At 41.8% G+C, this 22,458-nt stretch overlaps 1 protein-coding gene across 2 annotated transcripts in view; it reads left to right on the top strand.

Moving 5' to 3' along the window:
• Window positions 1–22,458, top strand: part of LOC126100834 (ankyrin-1) — a 135,012-nt gene that overhangs the window by 42,629 nt on the left and 69,925 nt on the right. For both annotated transcript variants that reach the window (XM_049911488.1, XM_049911487.1), the window contains exons 4-5: window positions 12,637–12,829; window positions 16,257–16,477. In XM_049911488.1, the coding sequence (XP_049767445.1) occupies window positions 12,637–12,829; window positions 16,257–16,477 (414 nt within the window). The remainder of the gene's footprint in view (window positions 1–12,636; window positions 12,830–16,256; window positions 16,478–22,458) is intronic.

The raw sequence follows: 22,458 nt of genomic DNA, 5'->3' as shown, positions 1-22,458 counted from the left end.
TTGATGACCTGTGATCACAGAACTGAACCAGTCATTGTTAGTGGAAACTCTTTCAAGAAGATTGATGCACACATTTCTTCATTTGTCCTTCTACTCAGTTGTGAGTTTCTTTTTTGACACAAATCTTTTGTGTGTGCAAATCTTTGGTCAAAATTTGATGTACAGTGAAAGGTTAAGTTTAATTTGTCATCCTTATTGTTAAGTGTCATTCTGATTTCACAAGAGCATGTGCAAGTTCAATGTTTGAGGTGGCTTTTGAAGTTGAAGGTCCCCTTGAGTGAGGTTATCTTGTGTGTTCTCAGCCTTCCAGAAATGATTTGAGACAGCAAAAAACTCATTCCCCATAGGCCTGTTTCAACTTTTTAAGTGTCACACTTGTGGATTCCCCAAGTTTAACACAAAACTTGATTATGTAACATTGCTCTAAATTCTTCTGCCCATTTTCGTAACACAAATTCACTGATGGTGCCCTCAAAAATCACAAGATGGCTGTATGAAGCTGAAACTCAGACTGAGCACCTGGAAGGGATGAACACACCAGTCCACGCAAGCAAAATAACACAGCATTGTTAGATCCCTAGCAGTGTTCTCAGTTTCATTACTTCTCTCATACACTTTGTACATGGGGGTTGTTGTATATTATTAGATACATCGCTTAATATTTGTTCTCTCAAACCAACCAGGCTTTCATGGGATAGTTTGCATTTATCTTCAAGTGTTTGCCATTTCAGATTCTTCAGCATCACCCATGGTGCAAACAGACTTGTCACCATTCATGCTCCCCTTTTTTGTATATCTTCAATATCCCATGTTAGTCCTTTTGGTCCAGGTCCCATACATTTCAGCAGTATCTGAGGATGTGTTGGAAAAGGTTTTATAAGCAATCTCCTTTGTAAGCCGAGTGTATTTCTGTGACATTCATTAAACTACCACATACGCTTACGTACAACTGAGTCTGTGTTATCATTCCATTTCATATCACTACAAATTGTTAGACACAGTGTTTGTTTAAGTTGACTGATTCCAACTGTGACTCACTGGTGATGTAGTCATAGGATACTATGTTTTTCCATTTTGTGTCATACAAAATTTTACATTCCTGAATATTTAAAGCAAGATGCCAATTTATGCACCACTTTGAAATTCTATCAAGATCTGACTGAATATTTGTGCTGCTTTTTTTCAGACAGTACTTAAGTGTAGGTAACTGCATCATAAACAGTACATGACCCAATGCACTTCCGTGGTGGATACCTGAAGTTATGTCTACATCTGTTGATGACATGCCATCCAAGATAATATACTATGTTCTCCCTGCCGAGAAATCCTCAATATGGCCACAAATTTCCTTGACATCCCATATAATTGTACTTTTGGCAATAAGCAAAGGTGTGTCATGCGGTCAAATGCTTTTTAGAAGTCAAGAAATATCACATCTATTTGACTGCCTTGACCTGCAGCTTTCAGGTTGTCATATGAAAAATCACAAGCATGATTGATGTTTTGAGAATTCATTCTGGTTGGGATGAGGAGAAGGTTTTGTTCAAAGATATGTCATTGCATTTACTGGGTGACATTTTATTGAACAATATGAAATAAAATCGTCATAAATTCTGAACGATTTGCGTTAGGGCATTTAAACTGCATGGTTGGCGGTGGGGCATGATGAGAATTAGTATGCGCGTGTGCACACGCCTTTCTGTTGTCAGCCATTTGAATGTGAAAATGTCATGGTACAGTGTGCATGAGATATAGTGCCTGTGAAGACCTACCATGCGAGCAAGAACAGCCTAATTGTGACTTAAAGGAAGTCTGCAGTTGAGTTCAAGCTGAAGGCAACCGGTCCAAGTGTACTAACAATCAAGAATTTGATTCGCAAGTTTGAGAGAGTGGATAGTGTTCTTGATGACATTGTTGGCAATGTTGGTTGTCCAAAAAAAGGGTGAAACTGCCTGAAAACATTGAGAAGACATGCACTATGTTTCAAACCAGCCCCAGGGAATCGATCAGATGAGCTGCACAACAGGTGGTAACGAACCGGAAGACACTGCAACCAATTGTCTTTGAAGACCTTCATCTCTTCCCATGCAGAATTCAAATCCATCAGCCATTAAGCCCCAGGGCCGTGGAACAGCAATTGTGTTTGGCCACAGAATTGATGAACAGATATTTGATGTGAATAAGGTTTAGTTCAGCAACAAATCCCACTTTCGTTTGGATGTGTTCATCAATAAGCAAAATTGGCACATTTGGAAGACAGAGAATCCGCATTTAGCGATCAAGATGTCTCTTCAGCCTCAACAGGTGACTGTGTGGTGTGCAGTATCCAGTCATGGAATGATCGGTATGATATTCCTTGATGGCGTGTTGACTACCAAATGTTGCATGAAGGTTTTGGAAGATGATTTCATCCCCATTATCGAAAGTGACCTTGATTTCGACAAGATGTGGTTCATGCAATATGGAGCAGGAGAGTGTTTGATGTCCTTGAGGAGCACTTTGGGCACTGCATGCTGGCTCTGGGGTCCCCAAAGGCCACTGGCATAGGCTTTAATTGGCCGTCATATTCTCCAGAACTGAACACATGTGACTCCTTTTTGTGATGCTTTATTAAAAACAAGGTGTACAGCAATAACCCTAAAACCATTGCTGAGCTGAAAACAGCCGTTCAGGAGGTCATCGACAGCATCGATGTTCCAAAACTTCAGTGGGTCATGCAGAATTTCACTATTTGTCTGCACCACACTATCGGCAGTGACAGCAGACATATCAAACATGTCAAAACCTAAATTCGATTACCTATAGCGACATTTACATGTTGAATAAAGTTTGCGCATGCTGTAGTTTGTAACTAATTAACTTTTTTTTATATAGTCCAATAATTGTCACCTTATAAGTTCGCAGTACATTATCAGATACTGGACAGTAGTTTGTGGATCATTTCTTGTGACCATTTTGTAGCTGAAAGTGATCTATTCTTTTTTTGAATGATTGGTCAATATTTTTTGTTCTAGATATCTATGAAAATCTTAAAACTTCATCTGCAGCTACTGAGACTAACAATTGTGATATAGGATGTCCTTGTCTCACTCCTCTTTGAATTATGAGTTTCCCACTATCCTGTTGAAGTGCATGGAACCTGCATCATTGACATATGAGTTTTTCAATACACTAATACAAGTTGAACCAGTGACGTGTTTCACTGCACTTACATATTTTATGGAAGCTTGGATGAATCCACACCTGAGACAGCTTTTTCTGCCTCACCTGCTGTTACTTATGGAATGTCATTAACTATTTGTGTTTCTGAATTATCTCTTGAACTATTTGCTTTTCTCTATAACATTGTTCAGGACTTGTAAATAGTCATTTATGCTGTATTAGCCTCAAAGCCAGTTGTTTATTAAAAAGTGTTTTGCTATGCAATCAGTGACAATTTAAATGAATATCTTGTGAAGCCATTTTCCTCTGCAGAGATTCTGTAAATAATTTTGCAAGTTCATCTTTTATTACCTTTTCTCTAGCTTCCAACATTTATCGGAAAGTACTGTCATATCCAGTTGCATTTCCTTCTTCGTGCTTGAGATGACTTTGTACAGCTCACTACCATTACTTATGGAATTTCATTAATTATTTGTGTTTCTGAATCACCTCTGGAACTATAGAACAATTCAACAAAATCTTAGAACATTTGTATGATTCAGCGGTGTCTGTTCTTTCAGACGTATCTGAATGAACAGACAGCTTGCACTCTTATTATTGATTTGCCTAGACGGGCAATAAATCCACAACTTTCAGCGTGAATACACATTTTGTTCTACCTCCTGTGGGAATCTAAAAGTAGCGAGTATGGAGGACATTTAGGGGACCTGTGGATAGGTGGCACTGTGTGGGAATGAGAGTCGGCCAGGGAGCTTGCATTCACGATGAACACTGTACCTGGATGGCACAGTGGTTAACGCAACTGCCTAACAAGCAGGAGATCCTGGATTCATATCCCAATCCGGCATACATTTTCACTTATCACCACTGATTCCACACAAAGTCACAATGCAGTTCAATCATTACTTCCTTTCTGTTCCTTTCTCTCCCCTCTGCCTTCAGTTACATAAAAGATTTGTACAGTTTTAAGTTCTGGTTTGATTTACTCTCACTATACTGTTTCTTAATTTTTCCTTATCACATGTTATATGCACCTTAATTCAGAGTGTTCCATCATTTCCATTAGCAAATAATAAGTAATAAATCCCTTTCCAATGATTTGTTGTTACTAATCAGCAACCAACAAAAATAAGTTGTTTGTTTCTTTCCCCTTTATTGCTTTATTTTGTCAAAACACACATGCGTCCTGTCATAAGTGATGAGACAACTGACTGGTTTTAACAACTGATTGGCTAGTTATTGTTTCTCTTTTTTTATTTTGTTCATTCAGTTTTTTCAGTTGTTGAATGAAACAGCGGGATGAAACTAGTCTCTGGACCATGTCAGCTGTATGAATGCTTTCCCTCACTCTCCAGTTTTGAGTGATGTAATGTTCCATATTTCTTAGTTCTGGTGGGTATACTTGAACCACGACTAGGGTTGCCAATTTTTTTTAGAGACAAATAACATATGTTAAGGGAGAGGTGAAAAAGAAGCATATTGATAAAAATAAAGGGTTTTCGAAATGTACATATTTATTTACTTAAATATGAATTTTTTTTATATTTATGGAGTTAGAATCGTGTTTTTGGTTGATTCTAAAAGATTAATAACCAGTGCTACATTATAAATATATGTTTAAATAAATGAGAAATTAAGTTTTATTTAAATTTATTGAAGCTCTGTCTCTGTCTTCCTGCTGATTTGCAACCATCATTGATAGTTCTGTTGTGGTAAATGATGTTAAGTGAAAGCATATGATACAATTTTTAAAACTGTTTGATGTCTTAATCACTTGCTTTGCAAGCACATGCTGTCATGTTTTGCAAACATGTATTTTGCAAGAAATATTTCTCATCATTTGTTAATTTTCTATGAATTTCTGTAATTAATTTTAGTTTCATAATATGAATAATCCTTGCAGGTACATTGTATCACACTGAAATTACCTTGAGGATTACTTTTTACCCAATCGTATGATTTCTTCCATTTCCATGCCACTGAGCCCTTTGGCATTCTGATCCAGTCACAAAGTTCACTGTTAGGATAATTCCTACTTGTAAACATTGACACTTAATGAAAAAGCAAATATCAGAATGGCAATAACAGTGATGTCAGGTGATAACGAAGCATGGTGAACAATGATGATTTAACAGTGGCAAAATGATTGTTTCTACTCAAAACCGAATACGCCAGGTTGCATTGACTGTTTTCTTTTGGTTGCTCCTGCAGACTAGTTTCACTTGAAAGTAATGAATGAATAATAATTGTACAGATAAATAAAACTATAACTGACTAAATTGACTGTTTTCATTCAGTGGCTTCCACAAGATGGTTTTGACTCAAAAGAATGATTAAGTAGCCCAACTGATAGTTAAAGCTACAACCGACTGAATTAAATCCATTCAGTTACTCTCATGGACTAGTTTCACTCAAAAGAGTGAATGAATAATCCAAATGATACATAAATATATCTAAAAACAAAGATGATGAGACTTACCAAACAAAAGCGCTGGCAGGTCGATAGACACACAAACAAACACAAACATACACACAAAATTCAAGCTTTCGCAACAAACGGTTGCTTCGTCAGGAAAGAGGGAAGGAGAGGGAAAGACGAAAGGATGTGGGTTTTAAGAGAGAGGGTAAGGAGTCATTCCAATCCCGGGAGCGGAAAGACTTACCTTAGGGGGAAAAAAGGACAGGTATACACTCGCACACACACACATATCCATCCGCATATACACAGACACAAGCAGACATTTGTAAAGGCAAAGAGTTTGGGCAGAGATGTCAGTCGAGACGGAAGTACAGAGGCAAAGATGTTGTTGAAAGACAGGTGAGGTATGAGCGGCGGCAAATTGAAATTAGAAATTAGCGGAGATTGAGGCCTGGCGGATATCGAGAAGAGAGGATATGCTGAAGGGCAAGTTCCCATCTCCGGATTTCTGACAGGTTGGTGTTAGTGGGAAGTATCCAGATAACCCGGACGGTGTAACACTGTGCCAAGATGTGCTGGCCGTGCACCAAGGCATGTTTAGCCACAGGGTGATCCTCATTACCAACAAACACTGTCTGCCTGTGTCCATTCATGCGAATGGACAGTTTGTTGCTGGTCATTCCCACTTAGAAGGCTTCACAGTGTAGGCAGATCAGTTGGTAAATCACGTGGGTGCTTTCACACGTGGCTCTGCCTTTGATCGTGTACACCTTCCGGGTTACAGGACTGGAGTAGGTGGTGGTGGGAGGGTGCATGGGACAGGTTTTACACCGGGGGCGGTTACAAGGGTAGGAGCCAGAGAGTAGGGAAGGTGGTTTGGGGATTTCATAGGGATGAACTAAGAGGTTATGAAGGTTAGGTGGACGGTGGAAAGACACTCTAGGTGGAGTGGGGAGGATTTCATGAAGGATGGATCTCATTTCAGGGCAGGATTTGAGGAAGTTGTATCCCTGCTGGAGAGCCACATTCAGAGTCTGATCCAGTCCCGGAAAGTATCCTGTCACAAGTGGGGCACTTTTGGGGTTCTTCTGTGGGAGGTTCCGGGTTTGAGGAGATGAGGAAGTGGCTCTGGTTGTTTGCTTCTGTACCAGGTCAGGAGGGTAGTTACGGGATGCGAAAGCTGTTTTCAGGTTGTTGGTGTAATGGTTCAAGGATTCCGGACTGGAGCAGATTCGTTTGCCACGAAGACCTAGGCTGTAGGGAAGGGACCGTTTGATGTGGAATGGGTGGCAGCTGTCATAATGGAGGTACTGTTGCTTGTTGGTGGGTTTGATGTGGACGGACGTGTGAAGCTGGCCACTGGACAGGTGGAGGTCAACATCAAGGAAAGTGGCACTGGATTTAGAGTAGGACCAGGTGAATCTGATGGAACCAAAGGAGTTGAGGTTGGAGAGGAAATTCTGGAGTTCTTCTTCACTGTGAGTCCAGATCATGAAAATGTCATCAATAAATCTGTACCAAACTTTGGATTGGTAGGCCTGGGTAACCAAGAAGGTTTCCTCTAAGCGACCCATGAAGAGGTTGGCATACGAGGGGGCCATCCTGGTACCCATGGCTGTTCCCTTTAATTGTTGGTATGTCTGGCCTTCGAAAGTGAAGAAGTTGTGGGTCAGGATGAAGCTGGCTAAGGTAATGAGGAAAGAGGTTTTAGGTAGGGTGGCAGGTGATGGGCGTGAAAGGAAGTGCTTCATCGCAGCGAGGCCCTGGACATGTGGAATATTTGTGTATAAGGAAGTGGCATCAATGGTTACAAGGATGGTTTCCGGGGGTAACAGACTGGTTAGGGATTCCAGGCGTTCGAGAAAGTGGTTGGTGTCTTTGATGAAGGATGGGAGACTTCATGTAATGGGTTGAAGGTGTTGATCTACGTAGGCAGAGATGCGTTCTGTGGGGGCTTGGTAACCAGCTACAATGGGACTGCCGGGATGATTGGGTTTGTGAATTTTAGGAAGAAGGTAGAAGGTAGGGGTGCGGGGTGTTGGTGGGGTCAGGAGGTTGATGGAGTCAGGTGAAAGGTTTTGTAGGGGGCCTAAGGTTCTGAGGATTCCTTGAAGCTCCGCCTGGACATCAGAAATGGGATTACCTTGGCAAACTTTGTAAGTAGTGTTGTCTGAAAGCTGACGCAGTCCCTCAGCCACATACTCCCGACGATCAAGTACCACAGTCGTGGAACCCTTGTCCACCGGAAGAATGACGATGGATCGATCAGCCTTCAGATCACGGATAGCCTGGGCTTCAGCAGTGTTGATGTTGGGAGTAGGATTAAGGTTTTTTTAAGAAGGATTGAGAGGCAAGCCTGGAAGTCAGAAATTCCTGGAACGTTTGGAGAGGGTGATTTTGAGGAAGAGGAGGTGGGTCCCGCTGTGACGGAGGACGGAACTGTTCCAGGCAGGGTTCAATTTGGATAGTGTCTTAGGGAGTTGGATCATTAGGAGTAGGATTAGGATCATTTTTCTTTGTGGCAAAGTGATATTTCCAGCAGAGAGTACGGGTGTAGGACAGTAAATCTTTGACGAGGGCTGTTTGGTTAAATCTGGGAGTGGGGCTGAAGGTGAGGCTTTTGGATAGGACAGAGGTTTTGGATTGGGAGAGAGGTTTGGAGGAAAGGTTAACTACTGAATTGGGGTGATACCCCCGGAAACCATCCTTGTAACCATTGATGCCACTTCCTTATACACAAATATTCCGCATGTCCAGGGCCTCGCTGCGATGAAGCACTTCCTTTCACGCCCATCACCTGCCACCCTACCTAAAACCTCTTTCCTCATTACCTTAGCCAGCTTCATCCTGACCCACAACTTCTTCACTTTCGAAGGCCAGACATACCAACAATTAAAGGGAACAGCCATGGGTACCAGGATGGCCCCATCGTATGCCAACCTCTTCATGGGTCGCTTAGAGGAAACCTTCTTGGTTACCCAGGCCTGCCAATCCAAAGTTTGGTACAGATTTATTAATGACATTTTCATGATCTGGACTCACAGTGAAGAAGAACTCCAGAATTTCCTCTCCAACCTCAACTCCTTTGGTTCCATCAGATTCACCTGGTCCTACTCTAAATCCAGTGCCACTTTCCTTGATGTTGACCTCCACCTGTCCAGTGGCCAGCTTCACACATCCGTCCACATCAAACCCACCAACAAGCAACAGTACCTCCATTATGACAGCTGCCACCCATTCCACATCAAACGGTCCCTTCCCTACAGCCTAGGTCTTCGTGGCAAACGAATCTGCTCCAGTCCGGAATCCTTGAACCATTACACCAACAACCTGAAAACAGCTTTCGCATCCCGTAACTACCCTCCTGACCTGGTACAGAAGCAAACAACCAGAGCCACTTCCTCATCTCCTCAAACCCGGAACCTCCCACAGAAGAACCCCAAAAGTGCCCCACTTGTGACAGGATACTTTCCGGGACTGGATCAGACTCTGAATGTGGCTCTCCAGCAGGGATACAACTTCCTCAAATCCTGCCCTGAAATGAGATCCATCCTTCATGAAATCCTCCCCACTCCACCTAGAGTGTCTTTCCGCCGTCCACCTAACCTTCATAACCTCTTAGTTCATCCCTATGAAATCCCCAAACCACCTTCCCTACCCTCTGGCTCCTACCCTTGTAACCGCCCCCGGTGTAAAACCTGTCCCATGCACCCTCCCACCACCACCTACTCCAATACTGTAACCCGGAAGGTGTACACGATCAAAGGCAGAGCCACGTGTGAAAGCACCCACGCGATTTACCAACTGACCTGCCTACACTGTGAAGCCTTCTATGTGGGAATGACCAGCAACAAACTGTCCATTCGCATGAATGGACACAGGCAGACAGTGTTTGTTGGTAATGTGGATCACCCTGTGGCTAAACATGCCTTGGTGCACGGCCAGCACATCTTGGCACAGTGTTACACCGTCCGGGTTATCTGGATACTTCCCACTAACACCAACCTGTCAGAAATCCGGAGATGGGAACTTGCCCATCAGCATATCCTCTCTCCTCGCTATCCGTCAGGCCTCAATCTCCGCTAATTTCTAATTTCAATTTGCCGCCGCTCGTACCTCACCTGTCTTTCAACAACATCTTTGCCTCTGTACTTCCGCCTCGACTGACATCTCTGCCCAAACTCTTTGCCTTTACAAATGTCTGCTTGTGTCTGTGTATATGCGGATGGATATGTGTGTGTGTGCGAGTGTATACCTGTCCTTTTTTCCCCCTAAGGTAAGTCTTTCCGCTCCCAGGATTGGAATGACTCCTTACCCTCTCTCTTGAAACCCACATCCTTTCGTCTTTCCCTCTCCTTCCCTCTTTCCTGACGAAGCAACCGTTTGTTGCGAAAGCTTGAATTTTGTGTGTATGTTTGTGTTTGTTTGTGTGTCTATCGACCTGCCAGCGCTTTTGTTTGGTAAGCCTCATCATCTTTGTTTTTAGATATATTTTTCCCATGTGGAATGTTTCCCTCTATTATATTCAAATGATACATAAAACTACACCTGAATTGTTTTCCAACAATTGACTGAAATGATTGTTTTAATTTGATTGTTCCTATCATGCAAATGACTTAAAGGTAATGTTGTTTCATGTTCGTAAGCAAGGATCGGATGGCAGTCAGTTATTGCACCAATGGGGAACAAAATCTATCTATATTAGAAATTAAAGTCCCTGCAATGTTTTTCTGTATGTATGTAAAGGCCAATCTCAGGAAGTACAGCAGGAATTTTGATTCTGTTTTCATTAATAGATAGTCTGATTCATAAGGAAGATCTGTGATATATAATTTTTTACTCTTTTCCAGATAAACCATGTGGCTGTAGATAACTAATGCTACCTGTGTGAAGCCTGAGTGGGTTGCTAGTATATTAGAAAAATTTGCGCTCATTTTGATCAAAGAACTGTAATACACTGTGCTACTAGTCAAGACTTTACATTGATAGACTTTTTAAAATAAGCTGTGGTTACTTTTAACACATAGAGTTTCACTCGTCCAGTTAGGTTTTGACTTAATTTTCAACTGTAATTCAACAAATTCTGTAGCTGCATGGTTCAGGTGCTGCTGTTGTTGACTGTTACATTTGATTCCTGGCAATAGTATCATTCCAGTTTTTATATCCATGCTTAATTGTTGGTGCCAGCAGTAGTTTTCTGTAGAATTACAAATATTGCCACATAACCATTATTACAGAACTGGTTGACTGAGGTCCAGAGAGTACATAGTTGTAGACTGTTGTTATTCACAATAGCTGAAGACAAGTTGGTTTGTTATCAAAATATTGTGAGAAAATTAAACCCATAGCCTATCTGGTTGTACAGAAACATCTGTTACATCAGGTCATGTAACAAATCAATATATCATGAAATGATGGAACACTGGGTTATACTATTTCTCTACAAATCAGTCTAAGATAATTGCAGTTGCTGAACTGTTTCTTTATAATGCAAATAAAAGAAACAAATAATGGAAACTCCAGGACAAAATGTACAATATTATGAAAAAGAAGTTGCTACTCACCATATAGTGGAGATGCTGAGTTGTAGATAGGCTCAACAAAAAGACTGTCACAAATAAGCTTTTGGCCAGCAAGGCCTTCATCAGAAATAGACAACACACACACACACACACACACACACACACACACACACACACACACGGCAACTGAAGCCATGAAGCCAAACTGCGAGCAGCAGCACCAACACATGATTGGGCAACTGGGTGGGGGTAAGGTGGAGGCTGTGGCTGGGAGGGGGAGGGATAATAGGGTAGAGGTGGGGAGCAGTGAAGTGCTGCTGTGGAGCATGCAGAGACGACATGGAGAGAGGGTAAGGCAGCTATGTGTAGTCGGGGGAGGATAGCTACTCCCCCTCCCCCCTACCACTTCCCTAAACTCCCGGCTGCACATAGCTGCCCTACCCTCTCTACTCCTCGTCCCTGTGCACTCCCTTGCAGCACTTCACTGTCCCCCAGCCCTACCCTACTATCACTCCCCTCCTGCCCCAGCCTCCTTACCCCCACCCAGTCGCCACTCCCATCATGCACTCGTCCTGCTGCTGGCAGTGTGGCTTCAGTTGCCAGAGACTGCAGTCATGTAGGTACGAGTTGCGTCTGTGTGATTGTGTGTCTGTGTCTGTGTCTGTCGTCTATTTTTGACTAAGGCCTTGCTGACCGAAAGCTCGTTTGTGACAGTCTTTTTGTTATGCCTATTGCGACTCAGCATCTCCGCTATATGATGAGTAGCAACTTTCCTTTTAGTAAACAAAACAATCATTTTCGAATTATTTTCAATTTTTAGTTATCTGGATGTATTATTATGAACTAAGCCTTTGTAGACAAATTATTATGCTTTAACAATGATTTCATTCTTACAACAGGTTTTAAATAGTACTGAACAGCACTTTTACATCTGCAGTATATTTGCACAGAGAAGCAAACTGTTGTTTCTTTGGATCTTCCTGATTCTTATGTTATAAATTTGGACCTGAGTAACTTTCACAGAAAAGTTTTTGAGAAAGACTGCAGTAGTGTCTCCAATATCTTATATCTGCTGTGCATTGACAGAGCTATTCTTAGAATCAGCTGCAATGTGAATTGTGAAGGATTTGACACTGAAGTTACCAAAAGCACTCAAAGACGTAAAAAGTTGCTGTCTTGGGTTAGAGGCACTTTTGGCCGCTGTATCCATGCTTTTTTTTTATCATATGTAATGGGCCATTGAGAATATTTCTTTTTTTACGTCCATAATGAGCAATGTTCATTAATTATGTGCACATTCTGCTTGGTATATTCTTTTCATTTAAACAGTATTGTATACATATTAGTTTGTCTTACAAATTTATTACTTTTCCCCCCAGTGTTCATTAATTGTATCATGGAAAGCTACAGATCTTAAAAGGCTGGAAACTCCTAATTAATGTGAACCTATAATATGTGCAAAAGTAAGGCATCTATTTAAAGAATTTTTTCTTCTGTGAATACATTTTTATTCAAGAAAATCTATATTTATAGGTATGAGGAATGTGTTGAAATTCTTCTCAAGCATGGTGCTCGAATTGACGTGGAGGCACGTATGTGTTGGCCAGGACCTCACAATCAAAACTGTGAAGAACGTGGAAAATGCCGAGTGCCCAATGAAAGTGTTGCTGATAGATCAAGTGACAAACTGCAGAGTGCAGTTTTTTATGCGATAGATGGTGACCAAGTGAGTAAGATAAATGCCATCCATCTGTTTGTTTTGTTTTAAAAATATCGTATCAGTGCATAATTTCTTTTGAAATGACAGAAAATTCCATTGTGAAAGTACATCCTACTAACTTACATTCCAAATAGTGTTAACTGTTATGGGACATTACATTCATAATACATATTTTGTATGTATCTGATCTCACTCACTCAGCGCTTCAGTTAGAAATGCCATTTCACCTTTCAGATGAAACCCACAGACAGAGTAACCATTAAACTTTTGCTTTAAACAGTTTTGACCTCAGCCCAAAGGTAATCCTGCTCCAATCCCTCAAAACCAGTCTCCACCAGCACTTTAGATATTCCTCATTTCAAGTGTAACTTTCATATTCTTTGTGAAATCTTTTCTGAGACCTGAAACTGTACTTTAACTTAGTCCTGTGCTGTCTGTGATTTTAATACAGATCATTCTGTGATCATCCTCCCTGAGATAAGGGTTCCATTACAGGAGTACTTTACCATGGGGGTTATATGTCAAAAGTGTACATCAATTCTTGGACACTCCAATGTATAAAGAACCTCCTTCCGTCATTCCGTACTGGACTGTGAAAAACTATTACAACTACAGGACCTCACAAAGTTTCGCAACAGCCTCTTATAAAGCTCCTCTGATCCACACAGCTCTGTCTTCTACATATCATCTAAAGTATGCAAAGACAATCACACTGACTGTTCCATTGTGATAGACTTCAAAGGCCCAACCAGATACATTTCAATCCTGGCAGGGCAGCACTTGTAACTCATGACCCAAAATCCTCCCACACTACATATACTAATAACTCCTGGAGTGTTTCAGATCCACTCCCAACACCTTCCTGTCTGAAACCTGCTTTGTCAAAGCTGACAAAATCCCAATATGTATGATCTTTTTTCCATTCAACACTGTCGCCCATACCAACCACATCCCTTAATCCTCACTCATTGCCACAATAAAAATCTTCATTCTTACTTACAATTTCTTCATCTTTGAGAGCCAAGCATATACAAATATGTCATGTGGATTGCTACACGGGAACAAGGATGGTCCTTATCCTTTGGCAGCTTTTTCATGGGCCATGTTGAAGTTATGTTCCTATACTTCCCATAATTCATTGATTATATTTTTGTGGTTTGCGCTCTTAATGTACAACAATTCTTCCACTTCATCAGCCCAAGTCCTTTCTCCATCTACAGCCCATCTAATTGTACTCCAAATTCAAAACTATCTTCATGGATGCTGACCTCTATTTTTTGTAGCTCATTTCCAAACGTTGGTCCACATCTAACCAACCAAAAAGAAACATGATATACTATTCAACAGCTGTCACCATTCCTCATAACTTATGAGCCTCTGGTAAACATATATGTTCCAAAACTAAATCCCTCAACACTTGTACCAAATTCCTCTCCCATGCTTTCCTCTTTTGCAAATTTTCTCACTGACCTTGTCCAAAAACCAGTTTTCAACACCAGTGTTCCTACCAACACAATCATTCCCACTGGATAATCTAACCCATGTACCTGCCCACTACTGCCATAATGCCACCATTGATAAATTACATTAAAGTCAGGGCCACATGTGAGACAACTCATACTGTTCACCAGCTGCATATATTCTTTCCACAGTCTTTTGTGTATGAGAGAGTACATAAGTTATTTTTATTTGCAATTAATGTTTGGGTGTGTGTGTGTGTGTGTGTGTGTGTGTGTGTGTGTGTGTGTGTGTACTCCCACACGAAGCTTTTCATGGAAAGTTCACACTGTTGTTGCCGACTTATGCCCATAACTTTCTTCAGTTGTCCTATTATATTGTAGCTGTTCATGTGTCGCTGCAACTTTGGAATCAGGTATTTTGCCAACCTTTGCTATGTAGTTTTTCTTGCCTGTATTCTGTTTGCCATTTGCTAAGGCAGAAGCAGGAAGTAGATGTGGCAGACACCCAAAAGGAGGAAATACATTGAAGCTCAAGATTTTGTAACTTAACAACTTTCTTCATCAGATGTGTAGGAAATAGCAAGAGATGACTGTTCCTTCCTGTTTACAGTTACTTACATGCTGCATTTTCTCACCTGGTATTGGGTACTAGAGAACTTATTTTTTCTTTCCTTCATTTGAACATTTTGTATTCACCTTTCCTCACACCACATCTTTATTTTAAAGTTGTGAAACTGAGAGATTTACAGTCTGTTTTGCACATTTGTTAGCCTGTCAGCTCCAATATGTTTTCGTGGCTTGATAGTTAGATAGTAGATAGTAGTTACTCCTTGTGTGTCACATTCAGAGTTGAACTGGTGTTGCTGTTTAGCATTGTTTTTAATTGTGGTTGTGTGCATTGTTTGTCATTTATCTTATGTATGTGCATTCTCTCCCCTTTCAATTAAACTTTTTCTCATTTAGTTTCAATCTATATATCTTTCTTGTACCATAATTTTTATCTATAACAACAAAAACAATCAATTATTGACAAAATTATTTAATTGGGTAGATTAAAAAAATCTACTCACCAATCGGCAGCAAAACACACACATAAAAGACAGTTGTAATTGGCAAGCTTTTGGAGCCAGTGGCGGCTCCTTCAGGCAGAAGGGCTGAAGGGGAAGGAAGAAGGGTGAAGGTAAAGGACTGGAGAGGTCTAGGAAAAGGTAGAGATTTCAGAAAAGTCATCAGTTCTGGGTGACTTTCCTGAAATCTTCCCCTTTTCCTAGACCTCTTCAGTCCTTTACCTCACCCCTCTTCCTTTCCCTCCAGCCCTTCTGTCTGAAGAAGAAGCCACTGGCTCCGAAAGCTTGCCAATTACAACTGTCTTTTATAGTGTGTTCTGCCACCGCTTGGTGAGTATCTAGTTTTTATCTGCATGTTAATTTTTGAGCTACATTTGTAGGATGACCAGTGTCACACTGGTTAAGGTACTAGACTTATAATTGGGTGGGACAGGTTTGAAATCTTCTTTTGGCTGCCCTGATTAAGATTTTCTACAGTTCTGCAGTCATATTGCAAAATGGCCCCAACCCAGAGGCTGCTGCCAATTTCATGACTTATCCTTATCCAATCTGGGATAGTGCTTTCACTAATGACTTGGGCATAAATAGTATGTGCACCCCAATCTTATTCCTCCCAGTTTATCTATCTTTTGTATTTTTTATACCATCCAGAATGAGTAACTGAAACATTGATTGTGGATGTTCACTTTATTATGTGAGAAATAACAGAGAGGTAATGCTCACTCACATGTAATATGTAAGTAAAGAGGTAACAGGCAGCTGAAAGGTAGATTGTAATTAGTATGAATAAGTACATACTTCACAGAGTAGTCATTTGTGGAAAATTACCTATAGTAAGAGGTCCCGAATTCACTTGAATTAGCCTCTTGTTGATGCACTTGCTGTAACTGTGGTATTATTTTTCAGGCAGACATCCTGGAATTGCTGACCCAACAGTGTGAGGATCACTGGTTGCCATGGCAACAGCGTCGCCCACTATTGCACATTGCTTGTGAGCGTGGTGCCTGGAACTGTGTTAAGTATCTTGTGTCAGAACGCTCGGATGAAATTAATCAGTGCTATGATGAGTACTATCCTATACATCAAGCAGCACTGCATCACATAAAATTCCTCGAACTGCTCATAAAGTAAGTACATGTGCAGTATGCAATATTCTGTTGGAGAATATTTCCAAAAGAGACAGCGTAATTTAAATTGGTGCCAACAAGAGGTGTGACCTTTTGCGGATGTGTTAATGTATTCCAACTGATGAAATCACCTGGGAGTAGCAGTTGAAATAATATGTTAAAGCCTGTAACTGTATGTGTCATAGAAGGACATTAAGTATTTACAGTATTTGAAACTGACTAAGGGGCTGGGCCAGGGAATGGAATGTCAGTAGCAGACTGATACAGTTGTATATATAATATACATATACATAATATGGGATGTGACAACAATAGGTGCGTAAGACGCTAAGTCACAAACACAAAATGATGCGAAATTTCTTGACAGATTAAAACTGTGTGCTGGATCGAGACTCGAACTTGGGACCTCTGCATTTCGTGGGCAAGTGCTCTACCATCTGAGCTACCCAAGACAACTCACGCCACGTTCTCACAGCTTTCTGACAGTATCTCGTCTCCTACCTTCCAAACTTCACAGAAGTTCTCCTGCGAACCTTTCAGAACTATTACTCCTGGTGGAAAGAATATTGTGGAGACATGGCTTAGCCACAGCCTGGGGAATGTTTCCAGAATGAGATTTTCACTCTGCAGTGGAGTGTGCACTGATATGAAATTTCCTGGCAGACTAAAAATGTGTGCCGGAGTGAGACTCAAACTCGGGACCTTGGACTTTCACGGGCAAGTGCTCTACCATCTGAGCTACCCAAGCACGACTCACGCCCCGTCCTCACAGCTTTATTTCTGACAGTATCTTGTCTCCTATGTTCCAAACTTCACTTTGCAACATCCTTTCTTCCAGAAGTGCTCCAACTGCAAGGTTTGCAGGAGAACTTCTGTGAAGTTTGGAAGGTAGGAGACAAGATACTGTTAGAAGTAAAGCTGTGAGGACGTAGCATGAGTCGTGCTTGGGTAGCTCAGATGATATAGCACTTGCTTGTGAAAGGCAAAGGTCCTGAGTTCGGGTCTCAGTCTGGCACACAGTTTTAATCTGCCAGGAAGTTTCATATCAACGCACACTCCGCTGCAGAATGAAAATCTCATTCTGGCTACAAAATGATACATTTAGTTAGACTTCTTCTTTGTCCCACAACGTGTTTACCCTTTTTATGCCATTATTGAGTGATTAGGTATATAAAATGCAAGCTATATTAGTCATGAAATGCGGACATAATGGTGTGAGCGTAACTTAACGGAAGGATAGGGTGCTAGAATAATGTGATATATGTATGAAAATGATGGTACATTCATGTGATTTTCCATTTGTTTCGGTTTGGTTTGACAAACAGTCGGTGCACTTAAGATGGGAATAATGTTGTGAAATGAAGAAGAGGTTTAAATGAAAACAGCCTAAACTCAGAAAATGTCACCTTCATTTAATAAATTTAAGGTAGTTGTGCTCACCATGATGAAGACAAGATAATATATTTGCAAACTTCAACTACTTTTTTTGGAGTGTAATGCTGACAACATGAACTGCCACAGAGAACAAAACTTGACTTCATTATTATAAGTGAGAGAGCAATAGACAGTCTTTAGAATGGTGATACACATCATCCGTGTTTAAGAAGTGGTCCAGAACTTAATTCTCTGTCAAGAGGATCCTTTTCTGCCCTCTTTTAGGCTGTGAATGTGATAATTATGGAGGAGGGGTACAATGAATAGTTGCCACAGCAGCAGAAGCTTGGAGAGGGAGTTCAAGTTAGCTAAATGAAGCTATTGTAGAAGACTTCTGTCTAAAAGCAGTCTTCTCTTTTACCACGATCCTCTTCCTCACAAGCCCTCAGGGGCTCAGCATTCATTTGGCGACCACAGGGTTCCCGAGCTGGGGACTATTAAGTGCTGCCAATCCCCCGTCATCATAAGCTATGGGCAAGGTTCAGCAACCACTGTATGGCATGGCAGGGAGCAGGGATCTTGGCTTGACCACCTGGATCATGAGAATGGAAACCCCCTCAATCTCAATTTGTGCTGCACATTGATTAGATTCGTGGCTGTTAAAGTCTTTAGGGGGCAACTTTTGTGAAACTTGCTGCACCTCAGTTGAATAAGGCTTATTTCCCTAGCTCCCCTTGGGGACCAGCCATTTGCTCCTCCTGGCAGAAAGTATGGACTGCTGGTGGCACAGGTACTCTGAAATCCATCAAGTGATTGCATAATGGAATGCTGTTGGTTGAAACTGCTAGTTCCCAACAAGTCACCAACCTCTGGAAAACAAAGTGCCTTGGGGAATATGCCATAGAAACAGAGCTCCGCTACACCTTAAACTATAGCAAAAGTATTTTGGCCTGTAGAGATCTTGTCAACATTCCCAAGGATAAATTGAAGGATAAGTGGGCTAAAGAAGGGATTGTTGATTTGCAAAATATATTGAAAAGGGTGGATGGGGACCTCATAAAATGTGACTCTTTCATCCTTACCTCCCAGGGCATATCAAGGCAGGTTTCCTTCGACTAAGTCTACAGCAGTATGTCCCCAACCCTGTGTACTGTTTTAAATGACAGATCTTTGGGCATGCCACCTTAGGATGTAAGGCTAAAACTGCTTGTGGCAAAAGTGGCTGCTCTTCCCTTCCAAAGTGTGTCAATTGCTCTGAGGATCAGCTTGTCTGGAGTAGTGATTGCTGTGTCTTCCTTGAAGAATGAAAGATACAAGAGATTGAGACATCTCTTATGGAGAGGCCAAGAAGATTTATAAAGCCATGCAGCTTCTCAGATTCACTACATCTTTTGCTTCAGCCCTTAAAAAGCCCCTTTTGACAGCAAATGCTTCTATGCAAATGGAGCATCAGCACTAGTGCCTGCGTTTGTCAGTGCACATGTCAAGTTGCAGTTGTTTCAGAGCCCATAGCCCTCCTGTGAACATCAGACGAAGGAACAGTTGCCACCATTGTGGACCCTCCAGTACCTCCAAAGGCAGGGCCTGGTAAAAAATATGGGACTGCCTCCACTGCTGCTGCGGCACCACCTCCAAGGTCCTCCCAGTCTAAAAAAAAGCAAATGGGAAGCTTGCACCACAGATACTGTCGATATCATTCACCTTGATAGCTTTGCTGCTTCTGATTCAGAGCCAGTGGAGTGTGAAGCCAGCCTGGGGCAGTTACAGGCTCCCCACCCTGGCAGAAAGACAGGGTGAAAGTACAACAGTTGTGATAGATGGCTCCCATACTATAGTGGAACATGAATGGGTTCAGGACTCATGTGGAGAAACTGAAACTCCAGGTTCCTGTCCTTGTGTTTACAAGAAACATATTTCAAAGTCACTGATGCCCCGTGCTGCTGAGCTGTGTCCTCCGTCAAAAGGATGATCTGACTGGGGACAGAACTAAGGGAGGTTTCGCTGTGTTTGTCAATATCACACACCACTCCCCTGCTCTCTCTTTCGTTACTGACCTACAAACGGTAGCCACTGCAGTTCATTTGGGTCAGAAGACCACTATCTGCTCAATGTATTTACCTCCACAGGGTGCAGTAGACTCTGATACTCTCGCAAGCCTTATTGAACAACTCCTCCATCCACTTTTCCTACTGGGCTATTTCAGTGCCCATAATGTATTATGGGGTCGGTTGGTTGATTTATTTGGGGGAGGGGACCAAACAGCGAGGTCATTGGTAACAGTATTATGAGGCTCGAACTATACTTGCCCCAGGGATTGAGTCTCAGGAACTGTGCATCCTCAACACGTGCAATCCCACTAGTTTATTGACTGCTACTGGGTCATCCTCAGCCATTGATCTCTCTTTCTGCTCTCCAGGCAGTCAGCACAGTGGGAAGCAACTGTTGACCTTCTTCCAGTGACCACTTCCCACTGTGGATCCACCTACTGGAACAGAAGCTACTAAGATGGATGATGATTGACACTAACTGGGTACTGTTCAGCCAGCCAGTTGGCTGTCCTTGAATGCCACAACAACACCCAGGAATTGGTGGACTACATCACACGAGTGATCCATCATGCCACTGACGTAGCCATCCTAAAGCCTTCAGGCCGTCTTATGAAGTGACCCGTACCTTGGTGGTCAGTTGAGTGCCATTCAGCAATCTGAACATCAAGGCACTGAACATCATAAAGCTCCTTAGCCACAGATCTCAGGGAGCAGACAGAGCATGTATTCTCCAGTTTTATACGGCTTTCTTGCATTCACGGCTGCACTCAGGATGCACAGTGTATGGATCAGTGAGGCTTTATCATCTGAAGATCATCGGCGCTGTCCACCATGAAGGGATTTGGCTGACTCTGGGTGCTTATAGGACCAGTCCCGTCTCTGTGCTGAGGCTGGGGAACCACACTCACCATCTTGTGGCAGTTCCTCATGGTACCTCAGGCATTTAAGTTTCTCACAGCTCCGACTTCACCTGCATAACATACTATTGCTCATCCACCTCTGGAGCACTTTTTCTCCAACCATCCATGAGCCACAATGCTGTTTGGGATCCATGTGTGTCGTATGCTGGAGTCACATGATATGGAGCAAGTATGATCGCAAATCCTGGGTTTCACTGTCTGCTGGCCTGGTTACTGTGGAAGCTGAGGATAATTTTAGATTTGGTGCATTACAGGAGAGATTGCACTCCTGCTTCTGTTTTTAATGGAATATTTTCTGACATTTTATGTGAGCACCACAACTATGTGGCCGTCTTTACGGATGAGTCTAAACGGGGGTTGGTTGCTCTATCATTTTCCCAGATAATTTCCCCAAGGTCGGACTGCCTCAAGAATTTACTGTCTTTGATGCAGAATTATATGCGATCTTCTGGACACTAGAGCAGACGAGTCGTACTTCCAGTGCCAAATTTCTTGTCTGTTTCTTCCAATTCTTTGAGCGTCCTTCACTCTGTGAGATGTTTGTACCCAGCATATAAAGTAGTCCAGAATATGCAGCATGCCCTCCTCCAGCTACAAAGACTGGGGAAGGAGGTGTCTTTCTGCTGGGTGCTAGGGTACATGGGTATTGTGGGGATAAGAGGGCAGATCTATCTTGAAAGGACAAGATCTTCACATAGGGCACAGCCTACGACACTTGGCTTCCTGCTTTGGTGAAAGGACCCTCCAGTGTATGGTGCTTGTGGTGTACAGATCACTGTACATCACATTTTATTGGAATGTGTTTTTATTTTCTGACAAGTGGAATGCAGGGGCTTTGCTGCTGGATCTGCCTTCTATTTTAAGTTATGTACAAATGAATGTACTTCAAGTTTTAAAGTTTTGTGAATTGTCCAACATTTTTCCCAAGATTTTTGAGGATATGGTTTTAATGTGTTCATGGGATGATTGGCTCACACAAGTTTTTTTTTAAGTGGACAGCCAGTGACATTAATTTCATGCTTAGCTACTTTTCCTCTTTCTAAGCTGTTTCAGTGCATTTGAGATAGAGTGACTGTGTGGTCATTTTGAGTGCAAAAGTGTGCAACAATTTTAGTGATTATCTCCACATTTGAGATCATGATGCACAAATTTTAACTCTAAAATATTTTTGTGCTGCAACACATGTTAACTGTAGTTATCAACTTCTTAGGAAAGTTGATCCCGTTGCTGTAGAGACCTTTGTAAACCTTATCAAGAAACAAGAGTGGCAAGATGTTTATAGTGCTGATACAGTAGACAATAAATATAATGCATTCCTCAAGACTTTTCTCATGCTCTTTGAAAGTTGCTTTCCGTTAGAACGTTCAAAACAGGGTACTAGCACAAACAGGCAGCCTGAGTGGCTGAGTAGAGGGATAAGAATATCTTGTAGTACAAAGTGGCAATTATATCAAAACGTTAGAAACAGTCAAAATCTAAATGCAGCAGCCCATTACAAACAGTATTGTAAGGTGCTTAAAAATGTTACTAGGAAGGCAAAAAGTATGTGGTATGCAGATAGAATAGCTAAGTCTCAGGATAAAATTAAAACCATATGGTCAGTCGTAAAGGAAGTGGCTGGTCTACAGAGACAGGTCGA

The sequence above is a fragment of the Schistocerca cancellata genome, chromosome 9 (genome assembly GCF_023864275.1).
Source record: "Schistocerca cancellata isolate TAMUIC-IGC-003103 chromosome 9, iqSchCanc2.1, whole genome shotgun sequence".
NCBI classification, from domain to species: Eukaryota; Metazoa; Arthropoda; class Insecta; order Orthoptera; family Acrididae; genus Schistocerca; species Schistocerca cancellata.
The sequence above is the reverse complement of the archived record's forward strand: the minus strand, read 5'-3'. Positions and strand labels throughout refer to the sequence as shown.